This window comes from Hemiscyllium ocellatum, chromosome 7 (assembly GCF_020745735.1).
Source record: "Hemiscyllium ocellatum isolate sHemOce1 chromosome 7, sHemOce1.pat.X.cur, whole genome shotgun sequence".
Lineage (NCBI taxonomy): Eukaryota > Metazoa > Chordata > Chondrichthyes > Orectolobiformes > Hemiscylliidae > Hemiscyllium > Hemiscyllium ocellatum.
The window spans coordinates 4,615,577-4,643,165 of record NC_083407.1 but is presented as its reverse complement, the minus strand read 5'-3'; the positions used below and the strand labels follow the sequence as shown (position 1 = coordinate 4,643,165).

At 50.7% G+C, this 27,589-nt stretch overlaps 2 protein-coding genes across 2 annotated transcripts in view; one reads left to right on the top strand and one right to left on the bottom strand.

Annotated features, from left to right (window-relative positions):
* Positions 1–2,818: 2,818 nt before the first annotated feature.
* Positions 2,819–13,136, bottom strand: si:ch73-71c20.5 (DUF4748 domain-containing protein). The gene is made up of 3 exons (XM_060828207.1): positions 13,038–13,136; positions 6,248–6,482; positions 2,819–3,381 (listed from the first exon to the last, which is right to left on the bottom strand). Exons 1-3 carry the CDS (start codon positions 13,096–13,098, stop codon positions 3,189–3,191), a joined length of 489 nt encoding a protein of 162 aa, XP_060684190.1. The 5' UTR covers positions 13,099–13,136; the 3' UTR covers positions 2,819–3,188.
* A 207-nt stretch (positions 13,137–13,343) lies between these two features.
* The window catches only part of aamp (angio-associated, migratory cell protein), a 56,010-nt gene continuing 41,764 nt past the window's right edge, over positions 13,344–27,589 (top strand). Inside the window, exon 1 of the mRNA XM_060828206.1 lies at positions 13,344–13,562. Coding sequence (XP_060684189.1) covers positions 13,463–13,562 — 100 coding nt within the window. The 5' untranslated portion in view covers positions 13,344–13,462. The remainder of the gene's footprint in view (positions 13,563–27,589) is intronic.

Below are 27,589 nucleotides of genomic sequence, written 5' to 3'. Positions count from 1 at the left end.
TCCCACTGCCCCACTCTCTCCATAGCTCTGGATCAATATCCAAACTAATCCCACTGCCTCATTCTCTCCCCATTGCCCTGTATGAATCCTAAACTACTCACACTGCCCCATTCATTCCCATAGCCTTGTATTGATCCCCAAATTAATCCCATTGCTCTGCTCACTCCCCACAGCCCTATGTCAATCCCCAAACTAATCCCACTTTCCCATTCTCTCCCTATAGCCCAGTATTAATCCCTAAACTAATCCCACTACCCTGATCTCTCCCAATAGCCCTGTATCAATCCCCAAACATATCCCACTGCACCACTCTCTCCCTATAGCCCTGTATCAATCCCAAAACTAATCCATCTGTCCCGCACTCTCTCCACAACCCTGTATCAATCCCCAAACTAATTCCACTGCCCCGTTCTCTCCTTATAGCCCTGTATTAATCTCTAAACTAATCCCACTACCCTGCCCTCTCCCTATAGCTGTATCAATCCCCAAATTAATCCCTCTGTCCCACTCTCCCCATAACCCTGTATCAGACCACAAACTAATCCCACTGTCCCACTCTCTCCCTATAACCCTGTATAAATCCCCAAACTAATCCCACTGCCCCACTCGCTCCCTATAACCCTGTATCAATCCCCAAACTAATCCCACTGCCCTGCTCTCTCCCCATAGCCCTGTATCAATCCCCAAACTAATCCCACTGTCCCGCTCTCTCCCTATAACCCTGTATCAATCCCCAAACTAATCCCACTGCCCTGCTCTCTCCCCATAGCCTTGTATCAATCCCCAACCTAATCCCACTGCCCCGCTTTCTCCCTGTAGCCCTATATCAATCCCTAAACTAATCCCACTGACCCGCTCTCTCCCCATAACCCTGTATCAATCCCAAAACGAACCCCATTGCCCCGCGCTCTCCCTATAGCTCTGTATCAATCCCCAAACTAATCCCACTGCCCTGCTCTCTCCCCATAGCCTTGTATCAATCCCCAACCTAATCCCACTGCCCCGCTTTCTCCCTGTAGCCCTATATCAATCCCTAAACTAATCCCACTACCCTGCTCTCTCCCCATAACCCTGTATCAATCCCAAAACTAACCCCATTGCCCCGCGCTCTCCCTATAGCCCTGGATCAATCCCCAAACTAATTCTACTGTCCCACTCTCTCCCCATAGCCTTGTATCAATCCCCAAACTAATCCACTTCCCCACAGCCCTGTATCAATCCCAAAACTAATCCCTCTGTCCCGCTCTCTCCCCATAACCCTGTATCAATCCCCAAACTAATCCACTTCCCCACAGCCCTGTATCAATCCCAAAACTAATCCCTCTGTCCCGCTCTCTCCCCATAACCCTGTATCAATCTCCAAACTAATCCCTCTGTCCTGCTCTCTCCCCATAACCCTGTATCAATCCCCAAACTAATCCCACTGCCCCGCACTCTCCCCATGGCCCTGTATCAATCCCAAAACTAATTCCACTGCACCACTTTCTCCCTATAGCCCTGTATCAATCCCAAAACTAATCCCACTGCACTGCTCTCTCCCTATAGCCCTGTATTGATCCCTAAACTAATCCCACCACCTTGCTCTCCCTATAGCCCTATACTGATCCCTAAACTAATCCTACTGTCCCACTCTCTCCCCATAACCGTGTATCAATCCCCAAACTAATCCCACTGCTTCGCTTACTTCCCATAGCCCTGTATCAAACCCCAATCTGATCCCACTGCCCCTCTCTCTTCCTGTAGCCATGTATCAATCCCCAAACTTATCCCACTGGCCCCCTCACTCCCCTTAGCCCTGTATCAATCCCCAAACTAATCCCACTGCACCACACTGTCCCCATTGCCCTGTATCAATCCCCAAACTAATCCCACTGCCCCACTCTCTCTCTCCATTGCCCTGTATCAATCCTCAAGCTAACCCCACTATCCCCATTGCCCTGTATCAATCCCCAAATAGTTCCACTGCCCCACTCTCTCTCCCCATTGCCCTGTATCAATCCTCAAGCTAACCCCACTGCACCACACTATCCCCATTGCCCTGTATCAATCCCCAAATAGTCCCACTGCCCCACTCTCTCTCCCCATAGCCTTGTATCAATCCCCAAACTAGTCCCACTGCCCCACTCTCTCCTCTGGACCTTTTATCCTCTTTTTCAACTGCATAACTGATTGTTCTTGAAAGGATGTGCCGGTGTCTGGTTTTGGAAAGTGCTGTGAAATGAGGCTGCTGTACATTGTTTTCTCGCTTTTGATTTGGTGCGAATGACAAGAGGGATCAGAGGATCAAATGTGGCCAAAGAGATGGAGGAGGAGGGAGGGTTTGAGATTTGGGACTGTTTCTGGGGAACCTCAACAAATGGGATGGCCTGTACCTGAACCAGAATGAGACCAACATCCTTGTGGTTATGGCATTTGCTAATACAGTTGGTGGGGGTTAAATTAACTTGGAAAATAAAGAGATAGTAGATAGGGTCTGAGAAGAGTTGTGTACTAGGCTTGGAATCTTAATTGTTTCTCTCAGATGCTGCCAGACCTGCTGGGTTTCTCCAGCATTTTGTGTTTATTAGAGTAGATACGTACTTGATCACTGGTATGGACACACTCATGAACGCGTGAATGTGATGGATGTGGCTTTGCCTTAGATGGTGCCTCAACTCAGACTTTGTAATAATACCGTAAACTTCTGGTATTTTAAGGTATATAATTTTTGCCTGTTTCTTGAGTGTGCTGGTCCATAAGGTGCTGGTTGAGACAAAACAGGCCGTAAATATTTACTTGAAAATTACTCAATCAGTACACATAGCAAGGAAAATATGTATAAGAATCATATACTGTACACTTTTATTACAGTTATGCAACAGAAAACAAAGTGAAATCTCAGAATATCAACAGTGATGACACTACAAGCAGTATACTACCATCAAAGTTACAGAGCTGTCTTCCTGCACACTTACACAGAAATCAGGTCGTCTGATAATCAGACACTAGGTCAATGCAAAAGTGAACTTTTCCCTTCCACCCCAGCACCGCCACCATCAGGAATATGTTGAAGGAACTAAGTCCCCAACTGACAGTTCATTCACTGAGTTCCTTCAGTCTTTTGAGAGTGGGAGAGACAGAAAGCTGGCAGCCTCCCTCAGGGTGTGGGAAATGAGAGGTGCTGGGGATTTGAGCCACTGGCCGGGAATCTATGGTTTACTTTGTGAGGTGATGATGGGCTGCTCGTGTCCCTCCAGCTTGGGTTGGTATCGTTCACTCTGGTACCCACCCTCGTTGGCATTCTTCATCCTCTGCCTGATCTTCAACTGTTTCAGACGGTTCTTATCCACCTCCCGTTTAGCAAGGAGAAAGGTGATGATGCCAGATGGCAAACCGATTAACCTGGAGCAGAAAGGAGCAGGGGCATGGGTTGGATTTACAGGACAATCTGAAACCTGCCTGTGAGCCGAGCAGAATAGAGCACAAAAGCTAAAACAGGTAACAAAAGGTAGCAAGTACTGGCCACCTTCACTTACACTGACCCCTCGGCTGGCTCACCTCTCAGTACAGCCCTGTCACGGTGGGACTGACCCGTCCAGTCACAAAACTGCCCGTCAACTATTATTCTTTGCTCTATCCCCAAGTTGTGACACCTCGCCTTGGATTGCTTGTGCTTTTAATGTTCCGATCAGTGCGCACCATCCCACTCCTTACCATCCCCCCCCCCCCCCAAAAACCTCACCAGGTGGCATCGATCCTACTTACATCATTGAACTTAAATTGCTGGAAAAACTCAGCTCAACTGAGGAAGGGTCATTGGACCCAAAACCTCTCTCTGCTTTCTTTGCACAGATGCTGACAGACCTGCTGAGGTTCTCCAACAATTTCTGATTTCCAGCATCCGCAGTCCTTTCTTTCCAGTTCATTAAACTTCCTGATGACCTCATCATAAAACCCCAGTCAATTAGTCAGACAGGGCATTCCCTTCTCGAATCTGTCCAATTTGTTTCTGATTAACAATTCTAAACAACAATGCATGACATTAATTTAGGATGTTTAGAATAATTAAGGTAGGCTGATTGTTCTGTAGTTATCAAACAATGATACAATTTCGGCGAATTATCCACCTGAAGCAGATGTTAAACACACTACTATTTCACTGTCACTTTACCTTCAGCATTCAACATTTCACACAGTCCCCTATTTACAATCTCCCTCACTTGTAAAGACAGACTCTTTCAGAGGTCAAGGCCCCCTGTGATGAGTAGTCTCTTTCTGTGCTGTCAGTTTGAATAGACTCTTTTCCCGACCCAATGTGAACCAATGCGAACCTCAGAGTCAGTCACTCAGAACTTTCTTCCTGAGAAGGTGCTGGACGCAGAACCTCTGACTTGTTTTCACATGGAGGTGCCAAGCAAGGGGGTTGAAAGGTTACTGGAGTAGGTAGAGCTGTGATTAAAATCAAATCAGCCATGACCTTACGGAATGATGGAGCAGGGTCAGTGAGATCAATGAGCTACTCCTGTTCCTATGTCCAACAAACCTCCGTTATAGTAGAACATCACTTCCATTTAGTCAGTAATATAGAAGACAAGATTGATGCCCCTCAAGTCCTGCCAGAGGAAAGATGTTGTTAAACAGCAAAGGGTTCAAAGCAAGAGGGAGAGGCTGAATAGGCGGAGGCTAATTTACCGAAGCAGCGGAGGCTGAGGGATAACCTTATAGAGGTTATAAAATCATGAGGGGCATGGATAGGGTAAATGCTCAGATCTTTTTCCCTAAAGTAGGGGAATCCAAAACTAGAGGGCATAGATTTAAGGTGAGAAGGGTGGATTTAAAGGGAACCTAAGGGACAGTGTTTTCACAGAGTGAGGTGCATGTATGGAATAAGTTACCAGAGGAAGTGGTGGAAGCTAGTACAATTACAACATTTAAAAGGCATCTGGATGGCTACATGAATAAGAAGGGTTTAGAGGGATATGGGTAAAAAATGAGGTCTGCAGATGCTGGAGATCACAGCTGAAAATGTGTTGCTGGTTAAAGCACAGCAGGTTAGGCAGCATCCAAGGAATAGGAAATTCGACGTTTCGGGCATAAGCCCTTCATCAGGAATTTAGAGGGATATGGACCAAATGTTGGTGTGAGAGAATTGTTAGATTTATGGCAGCCATTTTGTCACATATTAAAAGCCTGGAAACCATTTTGAATCTCATCTGCGTGCCTGCTTGCTAAAAGCCTGTGTTAGCAAGTTTTGAGAAGATTTGTAGAGTCATAGAAATATGCAGCATAGAAACAGATCTTCCGGTCCAATTCATCCAGGCCAACCAGATAACCTAAATTAATCTAGTCTCATTGCCAGCTGTTGGGGAAGGAAGTAAATTATGCAGTGGGTGACTCGCTCGTAGCAGTCCAATTTACAAATATTGCATCACACAAGCCTTGAGTATTGACTGGTTTAATCGTGAGCTCACGGGGAGAGACAGGTTGACTGGCTCGATTGGATGGCCACAAGTCACTCTGACGAGGTACAGAAAGTTGTGATTATATAGGTTAAAATCGATTAACAATTAGCAAACTGTTAATTGCAGGATAATGAACAAGCTAGACACCTTGCCCAGTCATTAACTTCAGTCACGTGATGTCTAGACAGTGTTGGTTAATAGTTGATAAGTAGGTGCTAGTATACAATAGGTCATGCAAAGAGAAGAATTCATTTCTCAGGGGTCAGTACAGCTGCAAGGTCAACCGTGTGAATACTGACAAAACATATTCATATAGCACTTCCAAAACTCTTCGCACTCCACGCACAATTTCCCACTACTGTTATTGACAGGCCTTAATCTTACTCTAGTCATTCTTTTATTCCTGACATAGCTACAAAAAGCTTTAGTGCTCCAGTTGCCGCCCATATTCCGAAATGTGCAGGTTAGGGTGGATTGGCCACGCGATGCTGTCCATTGTATTCAGACATGTGTAGGTTAGGCGGATTAGCCATGGGAAATGAAGGATTACAGGGAAAGGGTGGGGGTTGAGTGTGGAAGGGATGCTCTTCAGAGAATCAGTGTGGACTTGTTGGGCTGAATGGTCTGTTTCCACACTGTAGGGATTCTATGAATTCAGACTGGACACGCCTCACAGTCACTACGACATTCTGTCACTAGACAGACCGACATCACTGGGTTCAGATCACAAAGAGCCAATGGGAGGGAACCACAATGATCTGAATGGGTCTGCCCTCGTTTTGTACACACATTCTATACATTCTTACCAGGCCAGGCCAATCTTTCCCATTGGATTCTTGGCTCTCCGTTGTGGAATGTACTCTGGACGCTGTGGGATTGACTTTCCTGGAGCCTCTTCGGACCGTAACACCGGTCTGTTGCCATGGTTACAGTGGATGGATTGTACGGTGTGTCGTGGACCTATGGTCACGCTACGGTGGACTGGCAGGATGGTGACGGGGGCACGGGCCCCCAGCTTGGCCAGGCAGCAGCTCCAAATGCCTGGAGGGGAAAAGAATAGAAACATGGGACACAGTGACTGGAGAAAGGTAAATGAGACCAGTGCTGAGTCCAGGCATCACTCAGCCCGAGGCAGTAACATAAGCAGAGAGTAATCTCACTAAACTGAGGCCACAAGCCCGTGTGAACACTCTGGGGTCATGGGTTCAAATCCGATCACAGTCACTGGTGGAATTTGAACTCAATTAAACCTGAAAACGAAAACTTGTCTCACTGATAGTGACCATGAAAATATTTTATTTTGTCATTAAAACCCATCTGTAGGGTATTAAATTGGAGAGAATATTTACCAGGATGTTGCTGGGAATGGAGGATTTGAATTATCAGGAGCGGCTGAAAGTTTCGTCAATGGAGCATAGGAGGTTGAGGGGTGACCTTATGGAGGTTTATAAAATCAAGAGAGGTCTGGGTAAGGTGAATAGGCTGCTTCCCCAGGGTCGGGGAGTCCAAAACTAGATGGCATAGGTTGAACGTGAGAGGGGAAAGATTTAAAAAGGATCGAAGGGACAACTTTTTCATACAGAGGGTGGTTTGTATATGGAATGAATTGCCAGAGGAGGTGGCAGATGCAGGTACAGTTACAACATTTGAAAGACATTTGGACAGGTATATGAAGAGGAAAGGGTTAGAGGGATATGGGTCAAATGCAGGCAAATGGGACTAGTTCAATTTGGGAACAGGGTCGGCGTGGATGATTAGGACTAAAGGGTCTGTTTCCGTGCTGCATAACTCCATGACTCTATCTGGTCCATGAGGAAGGAACTCTGTTGTCATTACCTGGTCTGACCTACATGTGACTGTAGACCCACAGCCATTTTAACTGCCCTCTGAAATGGCCTGAGTAAGGCTCGTCTTTCGAGGGCAAGTAGGGATGAGCAAAAAAGCTGGACGTGTTGGTGACGCCCACATCCCAGAAACTGTCACCGTCTTTTTCCAATCTCTCCCTCTCTCCAACCCCTCACTAGCTTATACCTGCCAGGTTGAGCAGATTCACAGCAGCACACCCAGCTCATCAGATTTAATGTGTGTCTACACTTGGCCTGTAACCACAACGGAGCATATGTCAGCCGGGCAGAGCATCGAGAAGCCCTCTCACACGTTGACCATCCCATCAGGGATCAATAAAAAGAGCACAGGAACAGCACATTGCTCATCGTAATCATCCAGTCCACAACACCATCATCCGTAAACATGCCTCACAATCCACATCCTGGTGGTTATCAACATTACAAAGGGAACATTACCTGCACTTAGTGGCAGGATTAACAACAACAGCAACATTCGGTCGGAGAGAACAGAGCTCAGCAAATTCTGAGGTTGACAGGCACGAGTGAGTGGGGGAGCAGAGAAGTTAAGGTGTCTGATCAACAGTTGTTGATGAAGATGTCAGGCCAGGTCAGAAGTCAGGGTGGGAATGGTGCATGGGTAAGAGTCTACGGAGAGGCCTCCAACGCAAATAAAGGGGGGCACAGAGGTGAAGGTAATGGGAGTTGGTGTTCACCATCAAGAGGGTTAGATAGGGTGGACAGGGAGAGCCTTTTTCCAAGGATAGTGACGACAAGCACAAGGGGGCATAGCTTTAAATTCAGAGGTGATAGATGTAGGACAGATGTCAGAGGTAGTTTCTTTACTCAGAGAGTAGTAAGGGTATGGAATGCTTTGCCTGCAACGGTAGTAGATTCGCCAACTTTAAGTGCATTTAAGTCGTCATTGGACAGGCAAATGGACGGACATGGAATAGTGTAGGTTAGATGGGCTTCAGATTGGTATGACAGGTCGGCACAACATCGAGGGCCGAAGGGCCTGTACTGCGCTGTAATGTTCAATGATTCCATGCTAGTAAAAAATGAGGTCTGCAGATGCTGGAGATCACAGCTGAAAATGTGTTGCTGGTCAAAGCACAGCAGACCAGGCAGCATCTCAGGAATAAGGAATTCGACGTTTCGAGCATAAGCCCTGATGAAGGGCTTATGCTCGAAACGTCGAATTCCTTATTCCTGAAATGATTCCATGCTGACATTTATTGATGTAAGGGATGAAAAGAGATAAAATGGGAGTCCCTGAATCCTTCAAAAAAAAAACTCACCTCCTGACTCCCCAAAGCCTGTCCACCATCTATAAGGCAGAAATCAGGAGTGTGATGGAATACTCCCCACTTGCCTGGATGGGTACAGCTCCAATAACACTCAAGAAACTTAGGAGAAAGTGAGGACTGCAGGTGCTGGAGATCAGAGTCGGAAGTGTGGTGGAAAAGCGCAGCAGGTCAGGCAGTATCCGAGCAGCAGGAGAATCAACATTTTGGGCATAAGCCCTTCATCAAGAAACTTAGAATCCCATCCACAAACATTCACTCCATCCACTCAGTAGCAGCAGTGTGTACTATCTACAAATTGCACTAAAAAAGTCATCAAAGATCCTTCCAACCCCCTGACCACTTCTAGCTAGAAGGACAACAGCCACAGATACATGGGAACATACCCTTCCAAGCCACTCACCATTCTGACTTGGAATGAGATCACCATTATAGTATGTAGCGTGAAACACAGAAAATAGGAGCCATTCAACTCTTCAAAACCACTCCACCATTCAATATATTCATGGCTGATTATCCAATTCAGAACCCTGTTCCTGTTTTCTCCCCATACCCATTGATCGCTTTCGCCCTCAGATTTTTATGTAAAAGGTACAGTCACCATAGTCCTCCTAAACATGAGAAGGGGTGGGGGACGGTGGAAAGTGAGAGAGAGAGGGGGAGAGGGAGAGGGAGAGAGAGAGAATATCAGGGGAGAAGTTGAGAAGGAGTGTCCTTCACAGAAAACAAAAAAAACCTGAAAGAACTGTGGATGCTGGAAATCAGAAAGATAAACAAAAATAGCTAGAAAAGTTGATCAGCATTTATGGAGAAAGCAAAATGAACAGGTTCAGTAACCCTTCTTCAGAATTTCAATTCTTCACATCTGAAGAGAATGCCACAGATTCACCACTCTGGGTGATGAAATTTAGTCTTAGAAATCAACAGCACAGAAAAAAGGCACTCAGTCCATCATGTCCATCCTGGTCAGAAACAACCACCTCACTTTTCTAATCCCATTTTCCTGCACTAGGCCCACAGCCTTGTATGCCTTGGCATTGCAAGTGCACATCCAAATCCTCCTTCAATGTACTGAGGGTTTTTGTGTTTACCACCCTCAAAATCAGAATCTGGCTGATGAAGTTTTTTCTCATTTCCTTGAAACCTTCTTGCCTCTTCTCCTCAATCTACATCCCAGAGTCAGCGATCCTTCCATTATTTTTTCATGGCCATTCTATAATTTTATACACCTCAACTATGCCCCCTCTCAATCTCCTCTGCAGTAAGATAAGATGCCTTGGCTTGTCCAATCTCTCTTCATAACTTAAACTCTTCAGCCCAGGCACTTTGTGGTAAATCTCCTCTGCACCCTCTCTTGTGCTGTCAGTCACATCTCTCCAGTTGTGTGAACTCCAGGATTGTACGCAGTACTCTAGCTGTGGCCTAACCCATGTTTTACACGCTTCCAGCATTACCTCCCTTCTCTTATAAGTGGCCATACCTTGGCTAAATAAATAAACATTCCTGGTAGAACAAGCACACAAATTTACAGCACAGGAACAGGCCCTTTGGCCCTTCATGCCTGCATTATCCAGATCCTCTAGCTAAACCTGTCACCTATTTTCTAAGGGTCTGTATCCTTTTGCTCCCCAGGCGAAAGTGAGGACTGCAGATGCTGGAGATCAGAGTCAAGATTGGAAAAGCAGGTCAGGCAGTATCCAAGGAGCAAGAAAATCGACGTTTCGGGCAAAAGCCCTTCATCAGGAATGAGGCTGGGAGCCTCAGGAATGGAGAGATAAATTGGAGGTGGGTGTGGCTGGGGCAGGAAGGTAGCTGAGAGTGCAATAGGTGGATGGAAGTGGGGGTGAAGGTGATAAGCCGGAGAGGAGGGCGAAGCGGATATGTGGGAAGGAAGATGGACAGATGGGACATGTCATGACGATGGTGCTGAGCTGGAAGGTTGATCTGGGTATGGAGGGGAAATCAATCCGACTGCCCCGGTAACATTTTCAACTCTCCCTCCCATTCTGCTGAGAACATGCAGGTCCTGGACTTCTTTCATCGCCACTCCCTTACCACCCGAGGCCTGGAAGAAGAGCAGCTCACCTTCTGCCTCGGGACCCTTCTACCCCATTTCATCAATGTGGACTTCACCAGTTTCCTGATTTCCCCTCCCCCCACCTTACCCTCGCTCCAACCTTCCAGCTCAACACCCCCTCATGACCTGTCCCATCTGTCAATCTTCCTTCCCACCTATCAGCCCCACCCTCCCCTCTGACCTATTACCTTCATTCCCACCTCCATCGACCTACTGCACTCTCAGCTACCTTCCCACCAGCCCTACACCTCTCACCCTCATTCCTGATGAAGCGCTTTTGCCTAAAACGTCGATTTCTTTTCCTGCTCCTCGGATGCTGCCTGACCTGCTGTGTTTTTCCAGCACCACACTAATCTTGTCCCTTTGCTCCCTGCCCATTCATGTATCTGTTAAGATACATCTTAAATAACACTATCGTGCCCACCTGTACCATCTCCGCTGGCAACATGTTCCAGACACACACCACCCTGTGTAAAAAAACTTTCCACACATATCTCTGGCACGGTGGCACAGTGGTTAGCACTGCTGCCTCACAGCGCCTGAGACCCGGGTTCAATTCCCCACTCAGGCAACTGACTGTGTGGAGTTTGCACGTTCTCCCCATGTCTGCGTGGGTTTCCTCCGGGTGCTCCGGTTTCCTCCCACAGTCCAAAAGTGTGCGGGTCAGGTGAATTGGCCAGGCTAAATTGCCCGTAGTGTTAGGTAAGGGGTAAATGTAGGGGTATGGGTGGGTTGCGCTTCGGCGGGTTGGTGTGGACTTGTTGGGCCGAAGGGCCTGTTTCCACACTGTAAGTAATCTAAATCTAATCTCCCTTAAACCTTTCCCATCTCACCTTGAACCCATGACCTCTAGCAATTGAGTCCCCCACTCTGGGTTAAAAAAAACTTCTTGCTATCCACCTTGCCTATATATCTCATGATTTTGTAGACCTCAATCAGGTTCCCTGCTAAAACTCAGTCTTTCTAATGAAAATAACGCTTATCTACTTAACCTCTCTTCATAGCTGGCGCCCTCCATACCAGGCAACATCCTGGTGAACCTCCTCTGCACCGTTTCCAAAGCATCCACATCTTTCTGGTAAAGTGGCAATCACAATTGTAAGCCGTATTCCAACTGTGGCCAAACCAAAGTTTCTACAACCGTAACATGACCTGCCAACGCTTGTGCTTGTCCGATGAAGGACTCTGCCACCTTCAGGGAACAATAAACACCTCGATCTCTCTGTACATCAATTTTCCCCAGGGCTTTTCCGTTTGGATCTTCTAAAATGTATCACTTCGTATTTGTCTGGATTGTACTCCATCTGCAATTTCTCTGCCCAACTCCCCAATCTATCTATATTCTGCTGTATTCGCTGACAGTCCCTTTCGCTATTTGCTACTCCACAATCTTATTGATGAAGGTCTTCTGCCCAAAACATCAATACTCCTGCTCCTCGGATGTTGCCTGACCTGCTGTGCTTTTCCAGCACCACACCTTTTGACTCTAAATAATTACACAGACACCATATGCCTTCATGACCACATTATCCACCTGCCCTGACACCTTATGGGACCGGTCTACATCCACACCAAAGTCCCTCTGATCTTCAGTGTTTTCCAAGGTCTTACTGTTCAGAGAGTATTCCTTTAACTTGTTTGTCCTACCTAAATGCATCACCTTCTATTTCTCCTCGTCTCAGTCCAATTTAGAAGAAAGTGAGGACTGCAGATGCTGGAGATCAGAGCTGAAAATGTGTTGCTGGAAAAGCGCAGCAGGTCAGGCAGCATCCGAGGAACAGGAGAATCGACGTTTCGGGCATGAGCCCTTCTTCAGGAAACTCCAGGGCTGAATGGCCTGTTTCCACACTGTAGGGAATCTAATCTAATCTACAAAAATGCACAGCAGGTCAGGCAGCATCCGAGGCGCAGGAGAATCGACATTTCAAGCAAACGTTTCCCGATGAAGGAATTTTGCCCGAAGCGTTGACTCTCCTGCTCCTCGGATGCTGCCTGACCTGCTGCGCTTTTCCAGCAACACATTTTCATCTCAGTCCAATTCAGAGTCAAGATTAGAGTGATGCTGGAAAAGCGCAGCAGGTCAGGCAGCATCCGAGCAGTAGGAAAATCAACATTTTGGGCAAAAGCCCATTGTCCTCAGTCCAGAGTAGCCTACCCAGGCCCCTTGGACTGTGACTCCCTGGTTCTGGCCTCCCTCCAGTGTTTACACTATCCAGTCCTGTGAGAATTTTATAGGTTTCTATAAGATTCTTCTAAACTCCAGTGAGTATTGTCCTAACTGCTGCAGTCTCTCTCCACACATAAACGTGTAGTAGATACTCTCTGTTTCCCTGAGAGGCCTACTTTTTAATGGGACTCCAGGATTTACCTCCACCCCAGCCACAGCTCCTCCAAGCTCCCGCCATCTTGGTCCTCCAGTATCCCTGCATGCAACGGAGAGAGACTACGGCGCGTGCGCAGCTCCCGCCGCGGCTGAGAGACTGTGGGACGGAGCTGGAGAAAGTGGAAAAGGAGGGTTTGGCGCCTCCCCAGAGCTGTGACTACAACTCCCAGGGAGCACCGCGGCCTGAGGTCGATGCCCCACGGTTCCGTCCTCACTGTTACGCGGCTGACACCGGAGGCCGATTCTGGATTGGCTGGAGTCGCCGTCAGTCACTCGCCGAGCTTCCGGCTGTTCGTGGGGTGGTGGGGCGGGCCTCGAGAGGGCGCGTGCGTGAAGCGGCCTGCTCAATGTGACCGGGGTTAAGTTAGTTAGTTTAACTAGGTCAGCGGTAACAAGGGGCTCGAGGGAGGATGGAAGAGGGGGAGTTGAACCCCCAGCTGGAATTACACGAGGGCGAGGAGATTGTGGAAGTGATCGAACTGAACCCCGACCAACAGCCGCAGGAGGAGGGTAAGCATATAGGGAGGGGGTGAACATATAGGGAGGGGGAACATATAGGGGGTGAACATATAGGGAGGGGGAACATATAGGGGGTGAACATATAGGGAGAGGGGTGTATGAACATATAGGGGTGAACATATAGGGAGGGGGAACATATAGGGGGTGAACATATAGGGAGGGGTGAACATATAGGGGGTGAACATATAGGGGGTGAACATATAGGGAGGGGAACATATAGGGAGAGGGGTGTATGAACATATAGGGGTGAACATATAGGGAGGGGGAACATATAGGGAGGGGGGTGTGAACATAGGGGGAACATATAGGGAGTGGGGGGAACATATAGGGAGTGGGGGGAACATATAGGGAGAGGGAGTGGGGGGAACATATAGGGAGAGGGAGTGGGGGGAACATATAGGGAGAGGGAGTGGGGGGAACATATAGGGAGAGGGAGTGGGGGGAACATATAGGGAGAGGGAGTGGGGGGAACATATAGGGAGAGAGGGGGGAACATATAGGGAGAGAGGGGGGAACATATAGGGAGAGGGGGGGAACATATAGGGAGAGGGGGGAACATATAGGGAGAGGGGGGGAACATATAGGGAGAGGGGGGGAACATATAGGGAGAGGGGGGGAACATATAGGGAGAGGGAGAGGGGAACATATAGGGAGAGGGGGGGAACATATAGGGAGAGGGGGGGAACATATAGGGATGGGGAGGGGGGAACATATAGGGGGGAACATATAGGGATAGGGAGGGGGGAACATATAGGGAGGGGAGGGGGGGGAGGGGGGAACATATAGGGAGAGAGGGGGGAACATATAGGGAGAGGGGGGGAACATATAGGGAGAGGGGGGGAACATATAGGGAGAGGGGGGGGAACATATAGGGAGAGGGAGAGGGGAACATATAGGGAGAGGGGGGGAACATATAGGGAGAGGGAGAGGGGAACATATAGGGAGAGGGGGGGAACATATAGGGAGAGAGGGGGGGGGGAACATATAGGGAGGGGGGAACATATAGGGATGGGGAGGGGGGAACATATAGGGAGGGGGAGGGGGGGAACATATAGGGAGGGGGAGGGGGGGAACATATAGGGATGGGGAGGGGGGAACATATAGGGATAGGGAGGGGGGAACATATAGGGAGGGGGAGGGGGGAACATATAGGGAGGGGGGAACATATAGGGATGGGGAGGGGGGAACATATAGGGGGGAACATATAGGGATAGGGAGGGGGGAACATATAGGGAGGGGGAGGGGGGAACATATAGGGAGGGGGAGGGGGGAACATATAGGGAGGGGGAGGGGGGAACATATAGGGAGGGGGGAACATATAGGGATAGGGAGGGGGGAACATATAGGGAGAGGGAGGGGGGAACATATAGGGAGGGGGAGGGGGGAACATATAGGGAGGGGGAGGGGGATCATATAGGGAGGGGGAGGGGGGAACATATAGGGAGGGGGAGGGGGGAACATATAGGGAGGGGGGAACATATAGGGAGGGGGGAACATATAGGGAGGGGGGAACATATAGGGATAGGGAGAGGGGGGAACATATAGGGATAGGGAGAGGGGGGAACATATAGGGAGAGGGAGAGGGGAACATATAGGGAGAGGGGGGGAACATATAGGGATAGGGAGGGGGGAACATATAGGGAGGGGGAGGGGGGAACATATAGGGAGGGGGAGGGGGGAACATATAGGGAGGGGGGAACATATAGGGATGGGGAGGGGGGAACATATAGGGGGGAACATATAGGGATAGGGAGGGGGGGAACATATAGGGAGGGGGAGGGGGGAACATATAGGGAGGGGGAGGGGGGAACATATAGGGAGGGGGAGGGGGGAACATATAGGGAGGGGAACATATAGGGATAGGGAGGGGGGAACATATAGGGAGAGGGAGGGGGGAACATATAGGGAGGGGGAGGGGGGAACATATAGGGAGGGGGGAGGGGGATCATATAGGGAGGGGGAGGGGGGAACATATAGGGAGAGGGAGGGGGGGAACATATAGGGAGGGGGGAACATATAGGGAGGGGGGAACATATAGGGAGGGGGGAACATATAGGGATAGGGAGAGGGGGGAACATATAGGGATAGGGAGAGGGGGGAACATATAGGGATAGGGAGAGGGGGGAACATATAGGGATAGGGAGAGGGGGAAAAATATAGGGAGGGGGAGGGGGAAAATATAGGGAGGGGGAGGAAAATATAGGGAGGGGGAGGAAAATATAGGGATAGGGAGGGGGAGGGGGAACATATAGGGAGGGGGAACATATAGATATAGGGAGGGGGAACATATAGATATAGGGAGGGGGAACATATAGATATAGGGAGGGGGGAACATATAGGGATAGGGAGGGGGGAACATATAGGGAGGGGGGAACATATAGGGATAGGCAGGGGGGAACATATAGGGATAGGCAGGGGGGAACATATAGGGATAGGGAGGGGGGAACATATAGGGATAGGGAGGGGGGAACATATAGGGAGAGGGGGGAAAATATAGGGAGAGGGGAACATATAGGGAGAGGGAGGAAAATATAGGGAGGGGGGAACATATAGGGATAGGGAGGAAAATATAGGGAGGGGGGAACATATAGGGATAGGGAGGGGGGAACATATAGGGATAGGGAGGGGGGAACATATAGGGAGGGGGAGGGGGAACATATAGGGAGGGGGGAACATATAGATATAGGGAGGGGGAACATATAGGGAGGGGGAGGGGGGAACATATAGGGAGGGGGAGGGGGGAACATATAGGGATAGGGAGGGGGGAACATATAGGGAGAGGGGGGAAAATATAGGGAGAGGGGAACATATAGGGAGAGGGAGGAAAATATAGGGAGGGGGGAACATATAGGGATAGGGAGGGGGAGGGGGAACATATAGGGAGGGGGAACATATAGATATAGGGAGGGGGGAACATATAGATATAGGGAGGGGGGAACATATAGGGATAGGGAGGGGAACATATAGGGATAGGGAGGGGGGAACATATAGGGATAGGGAGGGGGGAACATATAGGGATAGGGAGGGGGGAACATATAGGGATAGGGAGGGGGGAACATATAGGGATAGGGAGGGGGGGAACATATAGGGAGGGGGGAACATATAGGGAGAGGGAGGAAAATATAGGGAGAGGGAGGAAAATATAGGGAGAGGGAGGAAAATATAGGGAGGGGGGGAAAATATAGGGAGAGCGGGGAAAATATAGGGAGAGGGGAACATATAGGGAGAGGGAGGAAAATATAGGGAGGGGGGAACATATAGGGATAGGGAGGGGGGAACATATAGGGAGGGGGAGGGGGAACATATAGGGAGGGGGGAACATATAGATATAGGGAGGGGGAACATATAGGGAGGGGGAGGGGGGAACATATAGGGAGGGGGAGGGGGGAACATATGGGGAGGGGGGAACATATGGGGAGGGGGGAACATATAGGGAGAGGGAGGAAAATATAGGGAGAGGGGAACATATAGGGAGAGGGAGGAAAATATAGGGAGGGGGGAACATATAGGGATAGGGATAGGGAGGGGGGAACATATAGGGAGTGGGGGGAACATATAGGGAGAGGGGTGTGTGAACATATAGGGAGAGGGAGGGGGAACATATAGGGAGGGGGAGGGGGGAACATATAGGGAGGGGGGAACATATAGGGAGAGGGGGGAACATATAGGGAGAGGGGGGAACATAGAGGGAGAGGGGGGAACATAGAGGGAGTGGGGGGAACATATAGGGAGAGGGGTGTGTGAACATATAGGGAGGGGGAGGGGGGAACATATAGGGAGGGGGAGGGGGGGAACATATAGGGAGGGGGAGGGGGGAACATATAGGGAGGGAGAGGGGGGAAAATATAGGGAGAGGGGGAAAATATAGGGAGAGGGAGGAAAATATAGGGAGAGGGGAACATATAGGGAGAGGGAGGAAAATATAGTGAGGGGGGAACATATAGGGATAGGGAGGGGGGAACATATAGGGAGGGGGAGGGGGAACATATAGGGAGGGGGGAACATATAGATATAGGGAGGGGGGGAACATATAGGGAGGGGGAGGGGGGAACATATAGGGAGGGGGAGGGGGGAACATATAGGGATAGGGAGGGGGGAACATATAGGGACAGGGAGGAAAATATAGGGAGAGGGAGGAAAATATAGGGAGAGGGAGGAAAATATAGGGAGAGGGGAACATATAGGGAGAGGGAGGAAAATATAGGGAGAGGGGAACATATAGGGAGAGGGAGGAAAATATAGGGAGGGGGGAACATATAGGGATAGGGAGGGGGAACATATAGGGAGTGGGGGGAACATATAGGGAGAGGGGTGTGTGAACATATAGGGAGAGGGAGGGGGGAACATATAGGGAGGGGGGAACATATAGGGAGGGGGAGGTGGGAACATATAGGGAGGTGGGAACATATAGGGAGGGGGAGGGGTGAACATATAGAGATAGGGAGGGAGGAAAATATAGGGAGAGGGGAACATATAGGGAGAGGGAGGAAAATATAGGGAGGGGGGAACATATAGGGATAGGGAGGGGGGAACATATAGGGATAGGGGGGGGGAACATATAGGGAGAGGGAGGAAAATATAGGGAGAGGGAGGAAAATATAGGGAGAGGGAGGAAAATATAGGGAGAGGGAGGAAAATATAGGGAGAGGGGAACATATAGGGAGAGGGAGGAAAATATAGGGAGGGGGGAACATATAGGGATAGGGAGGGGGAACATATAGGGAGTGGGGGGAACATATAGGGAGAGGGGTGTGTGAACATATAGGGAGAGGGAGGGGGGAACATATAGGGAGGGGGGAACATATAGGGAGGGGGAGGTGGGAACATATAGGGAGGTGGGAACATATAGGGAGGGGGAGGGGTGAACATATAGGGATAGGGAGGGGGGAACATATGGGGAGGGGGGAACATATAGGGAGAGGGAGGAAAATATAGGGAGAGGGAGGAAAATATAGGGAGAGGGAGGAAAATATAGGGAGAGGGAGGAAAATATAGGGAGAGGGGAACATATAGGGAGAGGGAGGAAAATATAGGGAGGGGGGAACATATAGGGATAGGGAGGGGGGAACATATAGGGATAGGGAGGGGGGAACATATAGGGATAGGGAGGGGGGAACATATAGGGATAGGGAGGGGGGAACATATAGGGAGGGGGGAACATATAGGGATAGGGAGGGGGGAACATATAGGGATAGGGAGGGGGGAACATATAGGGAGGGGGAGGGGGGAACATATAGGGAGGGGGGAACATATAGGGAGAGGGAGGGGGGAACATATAGGGAGAGGGAGGGGGGAACATATAGGGAGAGGGAGGGGGGAACATATAGGGAGAGGGAGGGGGGAACATATAGGGAGAGGGAGGGGGGAACATATAGGGAGAGGGAGGGGGGAACATATAGGGAGAGGGAGGAACATATAGGGAGAGGGAGGAACATATAGGGAGAGGGGAACATATAGGGAGAGGGAGGAAAATATAGGGAGGGGGGAACATATAGGGATAGGGAGGGGGGAACATATAGGGAGTGGGGGGAACATATAGGGAGAGGGGTGTGTGAACATATAGGGAGAGGGGAACATATAGGGAGGGGGAGGTGGGAACATATAGGGAGGTGGGAACATATAGGGAGGGGGAGGTGGGAACATATAGGGAGGGGGAGGTGGGAACATATAGGGAGGGGAGGGGGAACATATAGGGAGAGGGAGGGGGAACATATAGGGAGGGGGGAACATATAGGGATAGGGAGGGGGGAACATATAGGGATAGGGAGGGGGGAACATATGGGGAGGGGGGAACATATAGGGAGAGGGAGGAAAATATAGGGAGAGGGAGGAAAATATAGGGAGAGGGGAACATATAGGGAGAGGGAGGAAAATATAGGGAGGGGGGAACATATAGGGATAGGGAGGGGGGAACATATAGGGAGAGGGAGGAACATATAGGGAGAGGGAGGAACATATAGGGAGAGGGAGGAACATATAGGGAGAGGGAGGAAAATATAGGGAGGGGGGAACATATAGGGATAGGGAGGGGGGAACATATAGGGATAGGGAGGGGGGAACATATAGGGATAGGGAGGGGGGAACATATAGGGAGGGGGGAACATATAGGGATAGGGAGGGGGGAACATATAGGGAGGGGGGAGGGGGGAACATATAGGGAGGGGGAGGGGGGAACATATAGGGAGGGGGGAACATATAGGGATAGGGAGGGGGGGGGAACATATAGGGAGGGGGAACATATAGGGATAGGGAGGGGGGAACATATAGGGAGAGGGAGGGGGGAACATATAGGGAGAGGGAGGAACATATAGGGAGAGGGAGGAACATATAGGGAGAGGGAGGAAAATATAGGGAGAGGGGAACATATAGGGAGAGGGAGGAAAATATAGGGAGGGGGGAACATATAGGGATAGGGAGGGGGGAACATATAGGGAGTGGGGGGAACATATAGGGAGAGGGGTGTGTGAACATATAGGGAGAGGGGAACATATAGGGAGGGGGAGGTGGGAACATATAGGGAGGTGGGAACATATAGGGAGGGGGAGGGGGGAACATATAGGGAGGGGGGAGGGGGGAACATATAGGGAGGGGAGGGGGAACATATAGGGAGAGGGAGGGGGAACATATAGGGAGGGGGGAACATATAGGGATAGGGAGGGGGGAACATATAGGGATAGGGAGGGGGGAACATATAGGGATAGGGAGGGGGGAACATATAGGGATAGGGAGGGGGGAACATATAGGGAGAGGGAGGAAAATATAGGGAGAGGGAGGAAAATATAGGGAGAGGGAGGAAAATATAGGGAGGGGGGAACATATAGGGATAGGGAGGGGGGAACATATAGGGATAGGGAGGGGGGAACATATAGGGAGAGGGAGGAACATATAGGGAGAGGGAGGAAAATATAGGGAGAGGGGAACATATAGGGAGAGGGAGGAAAATATAGGGAGGGGGGAACATATAGGGATAGGGAGGGGGGAACATATAGGGAGTGGGGGGAACATATAGGGAGAGGGGTGTGTGAACATATAGGGAGAGGGAGGGGGGAACATATAGGGAGGGGGAGGTGGGAACATATAGGGAGGTGGGAACATATAGGGAGGGGGAGGGGGGAACATATAGGGAGGGGGAGGGGGGAACATATAGGGAGGGGAGGGGGAACATATAGGGAGAGGGAGGGGGAACATATAGGGAGGGGGGAACATATAGGGAGAGGGAGGGGGGAACATATAGGGAGAGGGAGGGGGGAACATATAGGGAGAGGGAGGGGGGAACATATAGGGAGAGGGAGGAACATATAGGGAGAGGGAGGAACATATAGGGAGAGGGAGGAAAATATAGGGAGAGGGGAACATATAGGGAGAGGGAGGAAAATATAGGGAGGGGGGAACATATAGGGATAGGGAGGGGGGAACATATAGGGAGTGGGGGGAACATATAGGGAGAGGGGTGTGTGAACATATAGGGAGAGGGGAACATATAGGGAGGGGGAGGTGGGAACATATAGGGAGGTGGGAACATATAGGGAGGGGGAGGTGGGAACATATAGGGAGGGGGAGGTGGGAACATATAGGGAGGGGAGGGGGAACATATAGGGAGAGGGAGGGGGAACATATAGGGAGGGGGGAACATATAGGGATAGGGAGGGGGGAACATATAGGGATAGGGAGGGGGAACATATAGGGATAGGGAGGGGGGAACATATGGGGAGGGGGGAACATATAGGGAGAGGGAGGAAAATATAGGGAGAGGGAGGAAAATATAGGGAGAGGGGAACATATAGGGAGAGGGAGGAAAATATAGGGAGGGGGGAACATATAGGGAGAGGGAGGAAAATATAGGGAGAGGGAGGAAAATATAGGGAGAGGGAGGAAAATATAGGGAGGGGGGAACATATAGGGATAGGGAGGGGGGAACATATAGGGATAGGGAGGGGGGAACATATAGGGAGAGGGAGGAACATATAGGGAGAGGGAGGAAAATATAGGGAGAGGGGAACATATAGGGAGAGGGAGGAAAATATAGGGAGGGGGGAACATATAGGGATAGGGAGGGGGGAACATATAGGGAGTGGGGGGAACATATAGGGAGAGGGGTGTGTGAACATATAGGGAGAGGGAGGGGGGAACATATAGGGAGGGGGAGGTGGGAACATATAGGGAGGTGGGAACATATAGGGAGGGGGAGGGGGGAACATATAGGGAGGGGGAGGGGGGAACATATAGGGAGGGGAGGGGGAACATATAGGGAGAGGGAGGGGGAACATATAGGGAGGGGGGAACATATAGGGAGAGGGAGGGGGGAACATATAGGGAGAGGGAGGGGGGAACATATAGGGAGAGGGAGGGGGGAACATATAGGGAGAGGGAGGAACATATAGGGAGAGGGAGGAAAATATAGGGAGGGGGGGAAAATATAGGGAGAGCGGGGAAAATATAGGGAGAGGGGAACATATAGGGAGAGGGAGGAAAATATAGGGAGGGGGAACATATAGGGATAGGGAGGGGGGAACATATAGGGAGGGGGAGGGGGAACATATAGGGAGGGGGGAACATATAGATATAGGGAGGGGGAACATATAGGGAGGGGGAGGGGGGAACATATAGGGAGGGGGAGGGGGGAACATATGGGGAGGGGGGAACATATGGGGAGGGGGGAACATATAGGGAGAGGGAGGAAAATATAGGGAGAGGGGAACATATAGGGAGAGGGAGGAAAATATAGGGAGGGGGGAACATATAGGGATAGGGATAGGGAGGGAGGGGGGGGGAACATATAGGGAGTGGGGGGAACATATAGGGAGAGGGGTGTGTGAACATATAGGGAGAGGGAGGGGGAACATATAGGGAGGGGGAGGGGGGAACATATAGGGAGGGGGGAACATATAGGGAGAGGGGGGAACATATAGGGAGAGGGGGGAACATAGAGGGAGAGGGGGGAACATAGAGGGAGTGGGGGGAACATATAGGGAGAGGGGTGTGTGAACATATAGGGAGGGGGAGGGGGGAACATATAGGGAGGGGGAGGGGGGAACATATAGGGAGGGGGAGGGGGGGAACATATAGGGAGGGAGAGGGGGGAAAATATAGGGAGAGGGGGAAAATATAGGGAGAGGGAGGAAAATATAGGGAGAGGGGAACATATAGGGAGAGGGAGGAAAATATAGTGAGGGGGGAACATATAGGGATAGGGAGGGGGGAACATATAGGGAGGGGGAGGGGGAACATATAGGGAGGGGGGAACATATAGATATAGGGAGGGGGGAACATATAGGGAGGGGGAGGGGGGAACATATAGGGAGGGGGAGGGGGGAACATATAGGGATAGGGAGGGGGGAACATATGGGGAGGGGGGAACATATAGGGACAGGGAGGAAAATATAGGGAGAGGGAGGAAAATATAGGGAGAGGGAGGAAAATATAGGGAGAGGGGAACATATAGGGAGAGGGAGGAAAATATAGGGAGGGGGGAACATATAGGGATAGGGAGGGGGAACATATAGGGAGGGGGGGAACATATAGGGAGAGGGGTGTGTGAACATATAGGGAGAGGGAGGGGGGAACATATAGGGAGGGGGGAACATATAGGGAGGGGGAGGTGGGAACATATAGGGAGGTGGGAACATATAGGGAGGGGGAGGGGTGAACATATAGAGATAGGGAGGGAGGAAAATATAGGGAGAGGGGAACATATAGGGAGAGGGAGGAAAATATAGGGAGGGGGGAACATATAGGGATAGGGAGGGGGGAACATATAGGGATAGGGAGGGGGGAACATATAGGGAGAGGGAGGAAAATATAGGGAGAGGGAGGAAAATATAGGGAGAGGGAGGAAAATATAGGGAGAGGGGAACATATAGGGAGAGGGAGGAAAATATAGGGAGGGGGGAACATATAGGGATAGGGAGGGGGAACATATAGGGAGTGGGGGGAACATATAGGGAGAGGGGTGTGTGAACATATAGGGAGAGGGGGGGGGAACATATAGGGAGGGGGGAACATATAGGGAGGGGGAGGTGGGAACATATAGGGAGGTGGGAACATATAGGGAGGGGGAGGGGTGAACATATAGGGATAGGGAGGGGGGAACATATAGGGAGAGGGGGAACATATAGGGAGAGGGAGGAAAATATAGGGAGAGGGAGGAAAATATAGGGAGAGGGAGGAAAATATAGGGAGAGGGAGGAAAATATAGGGAGAGGGAGGAAAATATAGGGAGAGGGAGGAAAATATAGGGAGAGGGGAACATATAGGGAGAGGGAGGAAAATATAGGGAGGGGGGAACATATAGGGATAGGGAGGGGGGAACATATAGGGATAGGGAGGGGGGAACATATAGGGATAGGGAGGGGGGAACATATAGGGATAGGGAGGGGGGGAACATATAGGGATAGGGAGGGGGGAACATATAGGGAGGGGGGAACATATAGGGATAGGGAGGGGGGAACATATAGGGATAGGGAGGGGGGAACATATAGGGAGGGGGAGGGGGGAACATATAGGGAGGGGGGGAACATATAGGGAGAGGGAGGGGGGAACATATAGGGAGAGGGAGGGGGGAACATATAGGGAGAGGGAGGGGGGAACATATAGGGAGAGGGAGGGGGGAACATATAGGGAGAGGGAGGGGGGAACATATAGGGAGAGGGAGGGGGGAACATATAGGGAGAGGGAGGGGGGAACATATAGGGAGAGGGAGGAACATATAGGGAGAGGGAGGAACATATAGGGAGAGGGAGGAAAATATAGGGAGAGGGGAACATATAGGGAGAGGGAGGAAAATATAGGGAGGGGGGAACATATAGGGATAGGGAGGGGGGAACATATAGGGAGTGGGGGGAACATATAGGGAGAGGGGTGTGTGAACATATAGGGAGAGGGGAACATATAGGGAGGGGGAGGTGGGAACATATAGGGAGGTGGGAACATATAGGGAGGGGGAGGTGGGAACATATAGGGAGGGGGAGGTGGGAACATATAGGGAGGGGAGGGGGAACATATAGGGAGAGGGAGGGGGAACATATAGGGAGGGGGGAACATATAGGGATAGGGAGGGGGGAACATATAGGGATAGGGAGGGGGGAACATATGGGGAGGGGGGAACATATAGGGAGAGGGAGGAAAATATAGGGAGAGGGAGGAAAATATAGGGAGAGGGGAACATATAGGGAGAGGGAGGAAAATATAGGGAGGGGGGAACATATAGGGATAGGGAGGGGGGAACATATAGGGAGAGGGAGGAACATATAGGGAGAGGGAGGAACATATAGGGAGAGGGAGGAACATATAGGGAGAGGGAGGAAAATATAGGGAGGGGGGAACATATAGGGATAGGGAGGGGGGAACATATAGGGATAGGGAGGGGGGAACATATAGGGATAGGGAGGGGGGAACATATAGGGAGGGGGGAACATATAGGGATAGGGAGGGGGGAACATATAGGGAGGGGGAGGGGGGAACATATAGGGAGGGGGAGGGGGGAACATATAGGGAGGGGGGAACATATAGGGATAGGGAGGGGGGAACATATAGGGAGGGGGAACATATAGGGATAGGGAGGGGGGAACATATAGGGAGAGGGAGGGGGGAACATATAGGGAGAGGGAGGAACATATAGGGAGAGGGAGGAACATATAGGGAGAGGGAGGAAAATATAGGGAGAGGGGAACATATAGGGAGAGGGAGGAAAATATAGGGAGGGGGGAACATATAGGGATAGGGAGGGGGGAACATATAGGGAGTGGGGGGAACATATAGGGAGAGGGGTGTGTGAACATATAGGGAGAGGGGAACATATAGGGAGGGGGAGGTGGGAACATATAGGGAGGTGGGAACATATAGGGAGGGGGAGGGGGGAACATATAGGGAGGGGGAGGGGGGAACATATAGGGAGGGGAGGGGGAACATATAGGGAGAGGGAGGGGGAACATATAGGGAGGGGGGAACATATAGGGATAGGGAGGGGGGAACATATAGGGATAGGGAGGGGGGAACATATAGGGATAGGGAGGGGGGAACATATAGGGATAGGGAGGGGGGAACATATAGGGAGAGGGAGGAAAATATAGGGAGAGGGAGGAAAATATAGGGAGAGGGAGGAAAATATAGGGAGGGGGGAACATATAGGGATAGGGAGGGGGGAACATATAGGGATAGGGAGGGGGGGGGAACATATAGGGAGAGGGAGGAACATATAGGGAGAGGGAGGAAAATATAGGGAGAGGGGAACATATAGGGAGAGGGAGGAAAATATAGGGAGGGGGGAACATATAGGGATAGGGAGGGGGGAACATATAGGGAGTGGGGGGAACATATAGGGAGAGGGGTGTGTGAACATATAGGGAGAGGGAGGGGGGAACATATAGGGAGGGGGAGGTGGGAACATATAGGGAGGTGGGAACATATAGGGAGGGGGAGGGGGGGAACATATAGGGAGGGGGAGGGGGGAACATATAGGGAGGGGAGGGGGAACATATAGGGAGAGGGAGGGGGAACATATAGGGAGGGGGGAACATATAGGGAGAGGGAGGGGGGAACATATAGGGAGAGGGAGGGGGGAACATATAGGGAGAGGGAGGGGGGAACATATAGGGAGAGGGAGGAACATATAGGGAGAGGGAGGAACATATAGGGAGAGGGAGGAACATATAGGGAGAGGGAGGAAAATATAGGGAGAGGGGAACATATAGGGAGAGGGAGGAAAATATAGGGAGGGGGGAACATATAGGGATAGGGAGGGGGGAACATATAGGGAGTGGGGGGAACATATAGGGAGAGGGGTGTGTGAACATATAGGGAGAGGGGAACATATAGGGAGGGGGAGGTGGGAACATATAGGGAGGTGGGAACATATAGGGAGGGGGAGGTGGGAACATATAGGGAGGGGGAGGTGGGAACATATAGGGAGGGGAGGGGGAACATATAGGGAGAGGGAGGGGGAACATATAGGGAGGGGGGAACATATAGGGATAGGGAGGGGGGAACATATAGGGATAGGGAGGGGGGAACATATAGGGATAGGGAGGGGGGAACATATGGGGAGGGGGGAACATATAGGGAGAGGGAGGAAAATATAGGGAGAGGGAGGAAAATATAGGGAGAGGGGAACATATAGGGAGAGGGAGGAAAATATAGGGAGGGGGGAACATATAGGGAGAGGGAGGAAAATATAGGGAGAGGGAGGAAAATATAGGGAGAGGGAGGAAAATATAGGGAGGGGGGAACATATAGGGATAGGGAGGGGGGAACATATAGGGAGAGGGAGGAACATATAGGGAGAGGGAGGAAAATATAGGGAGAGGGGAACATATAGGGAGAGGGAGGAAAATATAGGGAGGGGGGAACATATAGGGATAGGGAGGGGGGAACATATAGGGAGTGGGGGGAACATATAGGGAGAGGGGTGTGTGAACATATAGGGAGAGGGAGGGGGGAACATATAGGGAGGGGGAGGTGGGAACATATAGGGAGGTGGGAACATATAGGGAGGGGGAGGGGGGAACATATAGGGAGGGGGAGGGGGGAACATATAGGGAGGGGAGGGGGAACATATAGGGAGAGGGAGGGGGAACATATAGGGAGGGGGGAACATATAGGGAGAGGGAGGGGGGAACATATAGGGAGAGGGAGGGGGGAACATATAGGGAGAGGGAGGGGGGAACATATAGGGAGAGGGAGGAACATATAGGGAGAGGGAGGAACATATAGGGAGAGGGAGGAAAATATAGGGAGAGGGGAACATATAGGGAGAGGGAGGAAAATATAGGGAGGGGGGGAACATATAGGGATAGGGAGGGGGGAACATATAGGGAGTGGGGGGGAACATATAGGGAGAGGGGTGTGTGAACATATAGGGAGAGGGGAACATATAGGGAGGGGGAGGTGGGAACATATAGGGAGGTGGGAACATATAGGGAGGGGGAGGTGGGAACATATAGGGAGGGGGAGGTGGGAACATATAGGGAGGGGGAGGTGGGAACATATAGGGAGGGGAGGGGGAACATATAGGGAGAGGGAGG

Coding starts and splice junctions, on each gene's coding strand:
- si:ch73-71c20.5 (XM_060828207.1), bottom strand. CDS start 13,098: ATGCAGGGATACTGGAGGACCAAGATGGCGGGAGCTTGGAGGAGCTGT. Junction 6,483..13,037: donor GAGCTGTGGCTGGGGTGGAG/GTAAATCCTGGA, acceptor TTTCCCCTCCAG/GCATTTGGAGCTGCTGCCTG. Junction 3,382..6,247: donor GGAAAGATTGGCCTGGCCTG/GTAAGAATGTAT, acceptor TTTCTGCTCCAG/GTTAATCGGTTTGCCATCTG.